Here is a 16277-nt window from a genome sequence, read left to right as displayed (position 1 = left end):
ATTACCACCACCAGTGCATCTTGCTCATGGCAGACTGCTTTTACAGCCTCTGTGATCACTAAATTTCTTTTCAAATCTAAGACAACAGAAATTAAGAACAAACTTAGAAAAACTTAAAAAAAAAAAGAAAATGAACCCAAGATATGTCTGTTTTGCTCCTTTTAAAAGTTACTTTCTCTAGGAAGTGGTTTTTAAGATAATTGCCTCCTAAAGGAGCTCTACCAAGAACAATCCATACTGCCAGTTTATGAAGACACTAGGGTATTATACAATAATAATAATCATCATGATGATGAGACCCCAATAGTTGAAAAACATTCCTCGATACAGCAAAACCAAATGAACTTGTCTAGGAGTGAAAAAAAGCAGAATATACTGTATAGGTTGCTGCTGCTTGTGAGCAACATCTAAGGACCATCTAAGGCAGGTGGGCTCTGCTGTTACACATGGTAGCATTCATGCAGGACTCAGAAGTGCAAAGATCTAACTAATTGAGGCATGGTAGGAAATGGATCCTTCTAAGCACTTGATCATAGAAACAGCCAAGCTGAATTGCTTCCTTGCTTAAGTTTTGGATCTAAGACCATCCCAAAATCACACATGTTTGAGCTTAAATTTACAGCTTTTTTTGTCTTCTTGACAAATATGTTAGAAAAAAAGTGCAAACCACTGCTAACAGCCACTCACCAGTCTAGATCCAAAAAGACACACAAGGAAATGCAGGTCAGTATTTTACCTTCAGAGAGGATAAGGTTTCATAGCTGAAGATCCAAAATATGTTTCCCAGATGGCCCAGCAAAATTATCAGTTGTTGTCCTTTCAGACACACTAAAGGGCTGTCAGTCTGCTCATGCTTTTGTATAAGGAATGGCTAGATGAGGCAGAAGGCTACAGGTGTGTGCTTCAGAATCATATCCCAATTTACATCTTTTTGTCAAGCTAGTTGCACCTTGCTATCAGGATGTTACATGCAGTACCTGTGGTGGGTTGCAGCAGCCTAAATACAATCTATGCCTTTGAAAAGGTAGGGCATGTACATCTCAAACTCTCTGCATAAAGTGCACTCTTTTAAAACAACAAAATCTTTAAAAGAATACTGCTTCCATGTTAGGATGAGGGTAAAGTATTTTTTTGTTTGAGATCAGCTGAAGTTACTAAAAATCAGCAGGTCTAATCCAAGTCGAGTGGCTTTCTCTGTTCTGGGTAACAAAGATGCGTTAAGAAACTGCATTTCACAGGCTGCTGACGAAGAAGCTGTCCTTCTTTAATACATGGGCTTTTGAGCATGTGGTGTCTTGTAATTTTGGTGTATGAAGCCTGTAGCAGTGTAAGAAAATAAGACAATGGAAATCTGGTTTGCTGACATACCCTTCCATGCTTGGGTAGCAATATGAAAATGGAAGGACAGTATTTTTCTGTCAAGCAGGTTCTTTTTGTTATGGTATAAAAAGAAGTCTTCAAAGTCTGTTCCTTGTCTGAAAAAGAGGTCTCAGCATTCCTGCAGGACAGGAACTGGGGGTGAGCTAACCTACAGATACTACCTCCCTCTGTTTAGAGAAACCTCACCAAATGGTTTCATATCTATACTAAGCAATGAAGGAGGAAAGCTGTTCCTCAAAAAATATACCACCTAGTTCATCCTGCAGCTATCATCCTAGCTGTCTGACAGATCTTTGAAGGGCAGCCTCAAACACACTGGCAGAATCTCACAAAGCAACAGGCTGTGGCAAGTTGTACTCAGAGGATGCTAAAGTATCCACTGTAACCAGAGGATTATGTCTGGTGGTAGTCTGAAATAATTCTGAATGCCAACAGTCTTCATTTCTAGAGGGACCTGCATATGGTTGGACTGCCACCAAGTGAGTCGCTGATATGCAGGGCTCACAGAGGCAGGCAGGTTAGATACCTGCTGGTGCTGGTAAATGGTTTCTGGGCTCCATCCATTCATTGCAGTTCAGAATTTTTCTCTCTCAACTATATTAGTAATCCAAATCCATCAACAATGACCATACAATCAACTAAGCCATGAAAGCTAGGTGAAGACAAGCCAAGTGAAGCTAGAGAGGTATTTTTGTGTTAAAGTAATGATATTTTCATAGTCCAGTCCAAGTTCTCAATAGACAGATAATGTGGAACATCTTCATGTAGAAGAACTAGAAAGAGCAAGAGTCCCACCTGGAAGGTGCAGGACAGTTGGGCCCGGTCAGTAGAGTTATTAGTGCATAGAAGGAAAAAAGAAAAATTTACATCCATGCCCTCATGATCCTGTTGAGGTAAAGAAGTAGGTTCTTATTAGCTAGGAAACAAAATTCAGAAAGTCCAAGAGACAACATTTTAATGTGCTAATAATGCTGGTGAGCCCGAAAAGGAAATGTTTCAGGTCAACTTTGTAAGAAAAACCTTGAAGGTAAGTATTAACATTGGTGACTACTTAAAAGGAAAAGAAATATACTTTTACCTGCTCCAAATAGATTGTACTTGCTGTGCAACTAAGATAAGTGGATGGGTGAGCAAACAATCAGCTGTACTGTAGGTTGAGTGTATCTCCATGGGAACTCAGTCATCTTCTGAACTCAGAATGTGTTTTGCTTGATGATTCAAATTTTAAAGCAATGGGATAGATTTTCCCCATGTGTAATGTGTATGTGCCAAGTCCCACTACAAAACAGAGGTCTGACCACCCATAAAATTCAGGATTTTCCTGGGACAATTTTGGGCAAAACAAAAAAGGGAAGCAAGAAGAGTTAGGAAGAAATCTGGGGGAATATTGGGTTAATCATATAGGGTCTTTACCTCTGGTCTTGGGCAACTTCAGCAAAATTTTTGAGGATGATGTAGCTCCTGTTGGAGCAGTGGTTTTGCTGAACTCCAGGTAGGTGAACATTAATACAAGTGCAAGTGGAAGCTGTTCACCATTTTTAGGAAGCTGGAAGAGAAAGAGACTTTTTAGAAAGAATCAGAGACTAGGAACAGTTGTGTCATGTTCTTTAAAAACAACAGATTAAAAAACAGTGCAACTCAATCCAGCCTGCTGAGGTTAAGAAATTGGTTCCGAATCCTTTAGACCTGTATTCAAATGGCTAATTAGATTAAAAGAACAAATTAACTTGGCATTCATTCATCCTAATACTAACTGGAACACATTCCAACCTGTGCTTTCCTCCCAGTGTGCAACTGTCAGCCCCTCCCTTGTGGGAAGCAGAGGTGGAAAAGTGGAGGTGTTATAAGCTACATCATCATAAATTAGGTGTGTTTTGGGTTGTTCAGCAGGAGCTTCACATGCAGAGAGAATCCTCAGGCAAACCACAACCCTTTCTTTGATTTAGCCTTTAGGAGAGTGCCAATTGCTTAATTTTAAGGATGCTTCCTTTATCAGGTCTTTTGTGCTGTGACTCCTGCATGGAAGTAAATGCACAAACCTTCCTGTATACTGGGTTGTCTGAAATCCATCAGAGTAAATGGCTTTGATGGGATTTATTGCTTGAGCTGCACAGGGTGACATGTATCTCATCTGCCGAGCTTTATGTTCAGATGCTCTAAACTCACAAAACAGAAACACATGCCACCCATGCTGCACACACATAGGCATGTGCGGCTATGACACTGAATGTCAGGGGGAGAATAGGCACAATCCCATCAGATAATTTGAGCTGGCCCATCAGAAAAGCACAATGTGCCCTTTTGTTAAATCTCCTCAATGTCATGAGCCTGAGCTCTTCTCTGATTCAGGGATTCAGCTTTATGTTTTTATAAACAGCGAGAAGACATCCGCACTTTATAAAAGGAAACGCATCTTTTATTCACAAAAGTATCAGATTGATGGCTCATGTCAAAGGTTTTATGTAAACCATCCCACCTGGGTACTTCCACTGCAGGCTCTGAAAGGAAGGAGGCAGGTCAAGTCCTACTGAAACATTGTGCTCAGCTTCTCTGCAGAGCATGCAAGAAGGACAGGTGCTAGCAAAGAAGTCCGTATGCAAGGTAGTAACTCAAGACATGCAGACTGATTTGAACCAGAATGTTACCTAACGGTGCCCAGTTTCTGCTGAAACTGTGCTCAGAATTGAAGGGTGAGATGTTCCTATTTTCTTAGCAAGGTCAGCTTAGAAGTTTCCCAGCGTTCAAAAATTAGGAGAGTGGGATCACGTGCAGACCCTAGTTTAAATCCTTTGAAAAATAGAACAGATTTGATGCTGAGATGCTCCTTGTGCAGTGGCATACTTGGAGCCAGGACTGAGTAGCTGTGTGGGGGAAGGGACCAGAGCGTTGAATAAAGCTACTTGTTGACTGCCTGTAAAATTGGCTTCTAAAGGGAGTGCCACAGAGTACCATCCATTACCAAGTGATAGAGAGTAATTTTCAGCTACTCTGGACAATATCATAATTAAACTTTGTGTGTTCCTGTTCTGTATTGTTGGTTGTGTGTTTTTCAGCTCAGTATTTACAAAACGGATAGCTCTCTCCCGTGCCACCTTAACCCTGGGCTGTTTTTCTCTTTCCTTCCAGATGCTGGAGAGCTTTTCAGTCCTTTTGTTCGTCTTCATTCTGCTTTTCATTTTGCTGCTCTTTCTGGTGCTCATCAGGAAGAACGGCACTGCTGCCCTTATCTGGAACGAAATAATCCGGGAGAAAATAACCAATTTCATCATGAATCAGAGCAAAGAACAGAGGATTTTAAATTTTGTGCTGCAGAATGCAGTCCGAGGAGATCCCTGTAGTGTGCTGGACACTATAGATAAGTACTGCTCCCAGAAAGAATGGGCCATGAATGTGGGTGATGAGAAAGGTAATTGCAGCAGGGATCAGCACTTGAAAGATCCTTCAAGACTAGCACAGTACAGGACATCTTATTGTATTCACACAGTGATTTCCATATGCTGGAAAAAAAACCACAAACCAAATTCCACAACAGCCGTGTAGTCAGCAGAATGGTTCTGTAAACAGTAATGCATGCTTGTGCAGATGTCTTTGAGGAGGGGTGTCCAGTGAGTAATTCAGGAAGTCGTAGGACCAAGCCTGGGTTTGTATGTTGTTTATGTTACAAGTGTGTAAGCAGAGGATGACAATTCATGGGGAAAACCTAGGGCTATGTTATACCTCCGTTCCTATACAGGGTGGCCTTAAGGCATAATTCACTATGTTAAGCACTTTCAGATCCTTAACTGAAAGATAGTAAATTGGGAAAAAAAAGTATTTTAAACCACATGAATTTTGTGTATGCAAGCATAAGTTATATATATACTGTTGAAGGGAGAAATCCTAACCGTATAATACGCAAAAGCAGCTATTAAACAATTGTTGCTACTTATCAAGTAAATTATCTTGTTCTTGCCTCCTAAAGGAAAATAGGTGGACAAAACATTTTTTTCCTAGCTGCAGGAAAGGGACAATCTTTTCAAAAAGCTGTAATGGCAAAATGTTAACATGTTCCCTTATGAATTAGACACAAAAGTACCTCTTGATGGAAGTTGCAGGGGAAATTTTCATCTCGGATTAACAAAGCTAATGAAATACAACTGTAAGCACTGTAACTGAAATGCTTATCTGTCATGGATGCATTTTGTGAAACTAGTTCCTTTGCATATGAGCCTGGGGTGCTTAGGGCAAGGGAATAGTAGGTGGTGGCTGATTAAGAATTCTTAAAATTGTAAACTTTGATCCTTTGGGATTATATTCTTAAAAATTTAACTCCAGATTTGTTCTGACAAGATGACCTTTCCTCAGATAAAAGCCATCAAAGTTAACACATCTTTAGTTCCTAAGATTTCAAGAGTGACCACATGATCTCAAGATGCAAGCATCATCACTGCACTATTCAAAACAAATGACACCCAGGAAAATAAAACCTAATGAAATGTATATATACATTGAAAAATTCCATGGCTCAATGTAAAATCCCTTCAGATCCTTTTTCCGATTAGTTATCTAGTTGCTAGGCATACAAGTAAGAGGAGATAGTTTTCTCACAAATAAATAATTTTCTTCAGAAGGACTGAATACTGTACACTGTCACTTCTTTTTGGTAACAATTTCTTGTTAACAATTGACTAATGTTTTCCATCTCACAAATCGGTCTAGTGAATCCAGATATTTTGCAACTTTATAACTAGACTTTTCTAGTATTTAAACCAAGTATTTAGGATAAGAAATTTTGTATCAGACTACTACATGTAACATTTGCAACAAATGTGAGCACTCAAAATTCAGGATTTACATATTTCACAAATACAGTCAGTTTCTGCAATAAGCTCTTGGAAAAAAACACTGCATCTTTCCCTTGTAACTATAAATATTTTAGTCAATTCAGGCACTTCCTTACTCAGAAATGTTTGTATTGTGAAACTAAGATTTTTTTAGTTGAAAGTTTGCATTTTGCAATTTAGAATGTCCATGATCAACTTGATCATGGATAAGCCAATTCACAAAGGATACACTATATAATTTGACATCAACATTTGACTTAATTTTTCAATGGCCTAAGCAACTGAGTACATTGACTTTCTAAGTTTCTTGTCACTAACTTGGTCTTCTGTGTATGAACCAGATTGATTTTGTCAAAATTTAACCTATTTCCATTTTGTTCAGGTTTAATTCTAGACAAGACACTGGAAGAGGTCAATCCATCAGTTGCACTGGAGCTAGGAACATACTGTGGCTACTCAGCAGTTAGGATTGCTCGGCTACTGAAGCCAGGAGCTCGTCTTCTCACTGTGGAATTCAACCCAGAATTTGCTGCTATAGCTAAACAGATGATTGAGTTTGCTGGAGTACAAGACAAGGTAAATACCATTTGCCTGTGGTTTGCGGGAAGAAACAACATATGCGGAGTGGAACTTTTTCCGTAGAAACAACAATAATAGGTTTAAATTTTGTTTTTTACTTGTCAAGCAAGTCTGACACCTTAAGTGTTTGGGAACATGCAGCGTTAAACCATCAGGTTTAATAGCAGGGAAAAGCTACTAGTGTCCATGCAGAGGACCAAGGTCATCTGCACTTTTGTATATACAGCACAAGTGAGCTAGATTTGTTAGCATCAGTCAGGGGTCCAAGTACAATGCAGACCCAGCTGAGAGTCACGGTAGAGTTTGAGGCTTGTCAAGATGTGCGTGTGTATGACAAAACAATCAGGGCTGTTCTCCAAAGTTCTTTGCTATGTGAGTCAGGATGAAGATTCAGAGGGGCAAGACCAGAAACGATCATATACATCCATATCTCCTTAACATTTTGAAAGCTTTGGAGTTCATCTTCCAGTTTGGCCTCTTCACTATTCACTGGTTAGTACAGTAGACAAGTCATTTGCTGAGAGCTTTCAAAACCCATAGTGACTGTAAGAATAATACAGACCTGGAGGGAGCCTCCAGTCAGTTATTTCACTTACAGTGACAGGACATCAGCACACAGTCCTTTTCATAAAATTAGTAACCACTATTGCAAACTGGTTAGATTTGCTGCTATTATTGAACTGCAAGACTGCCCCACAGATTCTTCGCCTGATAATCAGAAGCCTTTCCATGACTTTCATCTGACATTTATTCATAGACGTTTTCTAATTTTTAAGGACCCACAGTCCTTACTAATTAAACTAGCACCATGTCTAATTACAGTTCCTGACCTCTCACAGCAGTACAGCTGAGGACTTCACTATGTTACCTCCCAAAAGCTAGACTAGAATATTGGTTTTCTCTATATAAACTAAAATGTTCAAATCAGCAATGGGACTGAGCAACAGAAAACTGACCCATAGTCTAATTTGTTACAAAAGCTCATAAGAAGCAGTTGCATAATGTGCCAATGGACTTCAGATGAGATGTACTTACTCAGATCTAGCTGGTCGCAATACATATACCTAAATTTTGTGCAATCTGAGGGTGTCTTGACTCTGTACAGTTGGTTGAGATGCTGGTATTTTCAGTCTATGATCTGTCTCAGCCCAAGGCAGACAGCAGGTCGGGGGATTCATGCCTGACAAGTGTCTGTCTATTCGACTAGACAACTCACTTTGACATAGATGATAAAACTAGAGGAAATAAATCCCACCATGAGATCTTCTAATTCGTTCCTTAACTTCTTGAAGAGAACCTAAAGTACTAGTGACATCTAAAATTGTATTTTTCCCATCTGATTTGATCTCCTGATCAGCTATGAGTCATAACCTAGACAGATTCCCTTACCACTTTTTTCCTCCACTTGCTTACAAATCAATGTGCAGTGGCTCCTTTCAGTTTAACAGTACCTGGGCAAATAAACCTGCGAGGAAGACTCAACAGCCTCTGTCCTGCCTCTTTCTTTACTGGCTATATCAATGTTACATACTGTAGCCTCCAGCTTTATTGTAAACTAACCTGTCCTCTGTATTATTTGCATCCCTTGGACTACAAGATTCAACTGAGATGTAACTAAAAAAAAAGTAATTAAAAGTACTGTTTTCAACAGGAGATTTCCATGTCTCGAGTAATGAATGGCATTATCCAACAGAAACAACAAGTCACTTTTTCTGCTATTATTTTTTCACAATTCATCAAATGGATTTGCATTTCAGGTAAAACTCCTAGAAGGTCCTTCAGAGGAAATTATCCCCCAGCTGAAGAAAAAATACGAAGTAGGTACTCTGGATTTTGTCTTCCTGGACCACTGGAAAGACAGATACACACCAGATACCATCCTGCTCCAGGTCAGTTTGCACAGTTCCAGTCTTAAAGGTAAAGTAGCAAATGCCTGGATGTCTATGAGGCCTATATTCTTTATGAAGGACCTTATCCTCTGTAAAATGAAGAATGGCAGCCAAAATAACAACCCTACAAGAAAAGAGGGTTTGGGGGATGGGATTCCAAGCTTTTGTTAGGGATAGGTGCCAGCACTACATAGCTCATCCTGAACAAATGGGTCTGCAGCAGAAATCCTAGCTGGAGGATTGCATGGTCTGTGTCTTATACTCCTTTGAAGGAGTGTCTGCATGGTCATTAACTGGGACACTTGACCCGAAACCACCCTGATCCTGGGAGCAGGTGAGACTTAGGACCTATATATCCCAGCTCCACCTCTCTAATCTCCTCAGTACCCCTCTTCCTGCCTGCATCTGTGGTGCCAGCAGAGCCTTTTGATGACATAGTATTTTGGTAGCACAGCTGGGTATTGTCTTTCTGTGAGTTTTTACCCCACCTAATCAACTGACTGCAAAGCAGCCTTTGGAGGAGTGCAGACTGCCCCAGCCAGGCACTTGCTAGGGGAGTGCTGTCTAACTCGATACCCAGCCCCAAATGTGGAAAAATTATGCTCATTTCTTCCCAACCTGCTTTAACCATTACTTTTAGCATTACCAAACAGTTTTGGCTGTAACAACGGTAGGCAATGGTAGGTAAATTAACTACCAGATGGCTTCTGAATAGGAAGGTATTTTCAGATGTTAAATAACAGACTGACAACATCTCTATCTATCAATACAGCACAGACAGATACTCTTCTAGTTTTGGAACTGCAGACTGATAAAATTTTCTATAGCTGCCTGGTTGTATGGAAGTGTCATTTTTCAATTATTTTCTTCACAAATAAGTCCACTTTTTTTTGAGGCTGCCTCTTACACTGAGAACCTGCCAACTACATCCTGACCCCTGCTTGAGGACTACATTATGTTCTCATCCAGGCTCTCTGTTTTTTTAATTTCAGCCCTGTCCTCAAGATAGCAGTTTGAAAAGAAAATTTGTTTGGGGTTATGAACAGCTGGTGTTGAACTTATGCAGCAGTAGCTGAAGAAAATGTCCGCTCCCTACAGTTATTTTGTACCCAGAGAATGTTTTCTTTTAAACTGGTTGTGTAAGGATGACTGAGCTCTTTTCATTGGGAAGAGCTAGTGCATCCTTATCACAGCTTAACTTTCCCAGTACAGCCAAAACAAACAGGTAGTTTAGTTCCATCGTAGTGGTCAGTCTGATGCAACTGTGATACAAAGTTGCTTTGCCTAAAAAAAACTTTGTGAAATTAAGGACAGGAAGATGAAGAAAAGATCCCCACATTTTCTCAGATGTTACAAACAATCTAACATGCAATTCTGGCATGTATTGCAATATAAATACTGAATATGAAATATGAATTAAAAATACTCAGATTACATATATATTGAAAGTGGCTCAGACAGCATTCCTTTTCGTGCACTTCTAGAAAAGCCTGACACAAAGAGCATCTGAAATCCCGATGATACAGCAGGATAATCCAGGAAAATACAGCATGTTGTCACTTGTTGGCTTCTATAAGCTGCGCCATAGAAACAGACTGGAGGATATTTGCCATGTCTCTAAAATTCCTTCTACAGTGCTGACTGGTGTTCAGTCACCAGAGGCAAAAGTAGTAAGCTGAACAGCCTCCACAGCACACTCAACAGGACTTCTCTAATATACTGCAAGCAACAAACCCCACCCCTTGTTTTGGCTGCAACTGCCTTCTGTAACCACAGGATAACAACCAGTCTGATTCACTACAGACTTTCTGTTTTAAAACAGCTGGTAAATTCAGATAAGCCACTTCTACTAGACAAAAATACCAGTAAAAATTAGGTTGGTAGGTTTACTGAGCATAAACATTGCACTTGAAGTGAATATGGCAAGTTAATTATGCCTCGTGGAAATTAGTCAGAGTGGTTTTCATCATGCACAAACCCTGCTTCACGGTCAGCTTCTGAACAAAGTGGCATAAAGTTGTACAGGATGAAAGGAAAACAAGCACAGAAAAACTCTTTTATTCATTTAGTGGTTTTGGAGTTTGACCGAGACTAGCCAAAGCAAACTGGTACATTCAGTCTCTCAGACGACCTTGAGCTACTACAACATTTTAATCCCATATTAAAAGTTTTCAAACATTAGGCCTAAGAGCTAAAAGAAAACCATCAGGTTATGTAGACATAGTTGGAAAAAATCTGAGAAGCAAACTGCACACCTCCACTGCACTTGATTTGCTATTTCAGAACCTGAATGACCCAACAGAGTATCAGCGTCTCTCATGTTCTAGTGACTGTGTTAACAGAAAAAGCCAGCATATTAAACATGACCACAAAGGATCAGAGAGTTACTCAGCTTCTCTTACATCTTTTCTTCCCTCCAAAACAATGGGGTTTTGGATGCAGGTGCTTGAGTACAACATGGTTAACATGAAAACATGTTACATTCAAGCCAATGTCTGCTTAACAGCCACCATGAAGCAATTTCTCTTCTTTCTAGGAATGCAACTTGCTGAAGAAGGGCTCGGTTCTTCTGGCTGACAATATCATCGTCCCAGGAGCTCCAGAATTCATTAATTATATCCGCAACAACCCCCGTTTCCAATGCACTAATTACCCATCTCATTTGGAATATATGAAAGTGGTGGATGCTATGGAAAAGGCTGTGTTTTTGGGATAAAGAGAGCCATTAATACTCAACCATTGTTTCAAGTTATGTAAATGCAACTGCAGAGGCTAACTCGTCCATGCTTTAAATTTTGGGGTTTTTTTTGTATTTTGGAGCCTGTAATTAAAGCAAGCACTAGTGGAGATCATTTTAGACCAGGTGGAAAACAAGGTCAGGAGTAAGAAGGGCAACTGCCCAATGGTCTGTTCCATTGTTTCACATAATTCAGCAAACCCAAGGTGATGCACACTGCCTTGCCTTGACACTTATCATCGAAAATGCAGTCTGTTCTTTTGAGCTCAAACCACCACAGTTTGGGCTTAAGCTGAGGTGGAAAAAGTCGCTGCAACTTCTGAAGACCTGTGTCCCCAGGCTAAACAGATTAATTGATATCAAGAGTGGAAAAAAGCATGCACATTGCAAGAAAAGACCATTTCAGGAACCCTAATTTTGCTAAATTACTAGCATGCCACTTAATGCAGTGAAGGCTTCTACTGTGGTATCAGACCTATTTTTGCATGGTTACTGCAAAAGTTAATCTCTGTGCAAGAGAAAAGAGCATGCACTGAAAGAAGAAAGACCCATGCAGTGATGAGAAAATAAAACAGAATTTTGCAGAAGACAAAAAAAAAATAAATTAATCTACCTATGCAGAGGTAGGGAAAACTGAAGTAGTAAATAGATTAAAATAAACACAGTAACAGACAGATAACAAAAGGAGCAACCTCTTTCCAAAAGAACACCAAAACTATAGTATCAGAGACCTTGAGAAAATGCTGTTTATACCCTGATATTTACTTATCATCTCATTATATTGTATATACATAGTAGGTGCTTTTTAGGGGCAGGGCAAGCTGTTTACACTGAAGTGCTGTGTATGTTTCAGACACTGTAGAAGAATGAAGACAAAAGAGAATGGCTTTTATGAGGTGGGTCCTGCACACCCTGGTTAACCTCAGTGCTGTTAACACTATGTGAATAGTGAGGGTTATCACTGAGAAGATACAAATCCAAATCTGAAGTCTCTAACTCACCTGAAAAATGCAAAAATCCACTGGCATTTCCTGCTGTGATTATATAATGAGGCAATGGTTGCATTTATAAATAAAACCTAAAAAACCAATAGAGCAGGCATATGAATCCCTTTGTTTCCCATGAATTCTGCACTGCGCTTGGGATTTCCAGCCTTGGAACTGCCACAGAAAGATCCAACAGTTGAAAATCAGAGTGAAAATCAGGGATAACCATTCTCATCTTTCACGTTCTGTATGGACTCTTTCAGACTTCTTACTGGCTTCCTCCTTCTATAGCCCACCTTACAGAAGTGGTATTTACCCTGGCCTGTGTGCTACGGAAAATCCACCTCCAGGGCACCAATAATGAGCACAGCAGAGAATTGCCTGACAATATAAAAGAAAACTAGAACAAGCTAAAGTGACAGAGTTGGTTTAGAAATGGACCAAACAAACCATGGTGACCCAGTCAGCTTGTAACGCGTTCATTTCACAGGCATATGAGAAGGCAACACTGTTAAAGAGTTTCTTGAACAATTTAAACTCTGTCACATTAAGAAAGATACAAGATTTACTGTACTGGATTAGATTATAGATAAACAGCCCCTCGTGACTTGCGTGCTGTCCTGCACAGGAGCAGACCCTGAGTTCTAACACATCCATCCCACACTGTAAATCAGCGATTTATTCTATGAGCTTGCTTAGCAGCACATCCTCTTGGTATTCAGGCTCAACTCAAAGTCACTGGGCCAAAATCCTTCAGGTGATTCCAAGCAATTTTGGCAAAATTTGCAAAAGAAAATAATCTTCAATCCCATTTACTGGCATATACAAGTTTCTAGAGCACACTGAAAAATCTGGATCATACAGTTGAACAGAATTTTTTTCTGTACACCTAAGGTCACGACTCCAAAGAATCCTTTTTTGTTTGTAGCTTTAAACACCTTTGCACCTAAATAGACACTCCTGCCACAGCAGGGCACTTAACATACACTGATAAACAAACTGAAGTCTCAGACACATGCTGAAGGATGTGTAAGAGTAAACAGGTAGGACTGTTTGGCCTTTTACAAGAGATGATCAGAAAAATACACTCCTGCTGCTAGTTAATGGCCAAAATTACTGTCCCAGAGACTGTCAAGAAAATTAGGGAAAGAGGAAATCTGTAGAGTTAGCATGGATATTTCAAAAGATACATTAGCGAATAATGCATGTGTAGTATATGTGCAAATTAACAGCCACCTTTTAGTATAGAAAAGGTATTTTAATTTATTAGAAAGGATCTCCCACATGGCCAATTGTAAAAAGAAGCACACTGTACGTATCATCAGATTATTTACAGAATTCCATACACAAGGAACTTTTTTCCACTTGACCGCACTTCTGAAATGCTCTTAATTATTGGTGGCAAAGGATGAAAAGGAAAAAGCTTGACTCTGTTTGCATGACTGACACTAAGAAAAAAGGCTTTTGGTCTGTTGAGAAAATATGATCTGGAGTCACTGACACATAAATGTGAAATCTCCCAGGGAGAACAGTTACCTTTCAAAATAAAGTCGTATTTTGAATTCTGGGAGCAGCAAAAGGTAGACAAAGGATCTTCTAGTTGAAATATATTCTAAAAACCTACTGAGTGTTACTGTAACATCAGCTTACTGCAATCAGAAGACACAACCTATTCTTGCACAAAACAGCTACGGAACTGTGCATCTGGAAGCACGTGTTTAAAGACTGCCCACTGAGAGACAGAAAGCTCCCAATGGAAAGAACTCCCCTAAAACAACACACAGCTTTCAGCAAATTCTCACAACTCATGTCACAAATGGCTGATTCCACCGAATACTGGTAACGGAGATCTATTCTCCAGATGACAGCTCCTCTCTAGGTTGCCTTAGTGATCGATTCAGGCAAGATGTGAAAGTGAGGTCTGGTTTCTGCCAGAGCCTCTCCATTACCTCAAAGGGACATGATGTCTTTCAAATATTGAACTTATTCTTTAAATCAGTGTACATGAGAAGGATTTATGAGGAAGTCAAATGCAACACTAGTCCCTTTTGCTTCCTAATTTAATACCCAACTGAGCATAACAGCACCCATGTAGCAATCCTTATAGCAGAAATTATCAGAGCAAACAGTAATCGTCACAAGTTTGTACAGGAACTAGTGCTTCTTCCTACTGGTATGAGGAAGTGAAAAACATCCCACTGAGGAATTTTGAGCAATGAGTCAAAGGACAGATGCAGTGAAGAACACATACAGAAACCCTAGAAAAGCAGCAAGAGGGAGATCACTGAGACTGCTCTGCCACCAAAGGTGATACCACCAGGACAGCGATGCATGCTTATTTGGTTGAATAGTCAATCAATTACGAATCAGTTATCTTATGAATAAAAGCTCTGTTTGCTGTGCATGCACATTAAAAATAGTAAAGGAGTTTTAGTCTTCACTTCTGTCTCTGCAGCTAGTTAATTGTCCCATTATAAAACAACTTCCCATTGTAAAAAATCCCCTCTGTTGGCTCATACCTGAATGAAATTCTGCCATTGCTGTGCTTCAGTTGCACAGAGACCTCAGTAAGACACTGGGGAAGAGACCTATGAGGACAGAATATTCCCCCAAGACACTGCTGAAACCTGAAACAGATGAGGGCTGTGGTATTTCTTGCCCGTTGTTACCAGGTTAACCTTTCACCTGCAGGACTCAATGCTTCCATTTGACCAACTTGTGAGAAGCTGGAAGTGAAATCATTTTGACAGCTATGAAAGGTCAGTTGTAGAAACAATGCATTTGGTTTAGCTCAGTACTTTACCTATAGCATCTGCTATTAATTGCCATATTAGTGCATCCACCCATGAAGAAAAAAGTCAGATTCCTCACTGCAGTGGAACACCGGTGATAGCTAGGAGCAAGATGCTAAGGCCAGGAGCCCACATCTTACCACAGCACTTGTGAAACTAGATCCTCCAGCTGCAAGAAGAGAATCTGGACATGACTTTACGAAACTCCTGGGGATGTATTCAGGACATCTGAAATAAAGAGGGAAAGCAAGCTGAAGATGACCTTCCAAGTGCTATTTGCAAGCATTCGCAAGTAAGTGAAACCTTATAGTGCTGGGAATGGTACGATCAGGAATTCACATATGGCAAACCGTCACTAGCAATGATTCATCAACCTTTCACTCACAGAAAACCTGACCTCCACTCTATGTGTAGGACCTTGCAGAACACTTAAGTCAAGATTTACTGGGTTTTGTCATGCTTCATGAAGGCATGGTGGTAAGTATGTGTTTAGGTGTATCAGTCTCCCTACTGGTCTTATCAACACAGGCAGGGGCAGTCCTCAAGAGAGTTAAGATCTGTCAGTTACTTGAAAAACACGGTTGACAGTATCGCGATTTTTCTCCCTCACACAGCAATGAATGTAAATTGTTTGGCACATCCCCAAACCTCAGACATTGCTGCAATAAACTTACAGATTTTCTGTTATTCTTACACACTTACATTTATGACACTTGCACATATCTCAGAAACGTGAAATCTTTGTAAAGTTACATGGATTTTATGACTAAATTGGAAAAGGTTAGTAACTTCCCAAATGGAAAAGCCATCAGCAAGTTACGCTTGTGGTCCCAAACGTGCAGGCCTTTGAACAGTGATGCAGATGTTTTTCCCACAGAAATATACTTGTATATTAAAAGGGAAAAAAACCCCATGACATACAGTCCAGGGTCACGCTACAACTCCAGCATACGGCAATGAATAAAAATTTTTCAGCTATACTAGCTTAAAGGATATCGGAATTGCCCTTATTGCCACTGACCTTTTACTAACACCGAGTGCTGATCTGAGCTAGGGTTCAATAATCCCCTGCCACAGAAAATGGCTGTTGC

General features: G+C 40.0%; 1 protein-coding gene across 6 annotated transcripts in view; it reads left to right on the top strand.

Annotated features, from left to right (window-relative positions):
• The window catches only part of COMT (catechol-O-methyltransferase), a 48262-nt gene that overhangs the window by 7777 nt on the left and 24208 nt on the right, over nt 1–16277 (top strand). For 5 of the 6 annotated variants that reach the window (XM_080374018.1, XM_080374015.1, XM_080374016.1 and 2 more), the window contains 4 exons: nt 4507–4786; nt 6586–6779; nt 8540–8671; nt 11208–12012. In XM_080374018.1, coding sequence (XP_080230144.1) covers nt 4507–4786; nt 6586–6779; nt 8540–8671; nt 11208–11387 — 786 coding nt within the window. In that variant the 3' untranslated portion in view covers nt 11388–12012. Of the gene's footprint in view, nt 1–4506; nt 4787–6585; nt 6780–8539; nt 8672–11207; nt 15664–16277 lie in introns of those variants that run through there. The other variant, XM_080374014.1, reaches the window with a different exon arrangement.

This window comes from Falco punctatus, assembly GCF_963210335.1.
Source record: "Falco punctatus genome assembly, chromosome: 1".
Lineage (NCBI taxonomy): Eukaryota > Metazoa > Chordata > Aves > Falconiformes > Falconidae > Falco > Falco punctatus.
The sequence above is the reverse complement of the archived record's forward strand: the minus strand, read 5'-3'. Positions and strand labels throughout refer to the sequence as shown.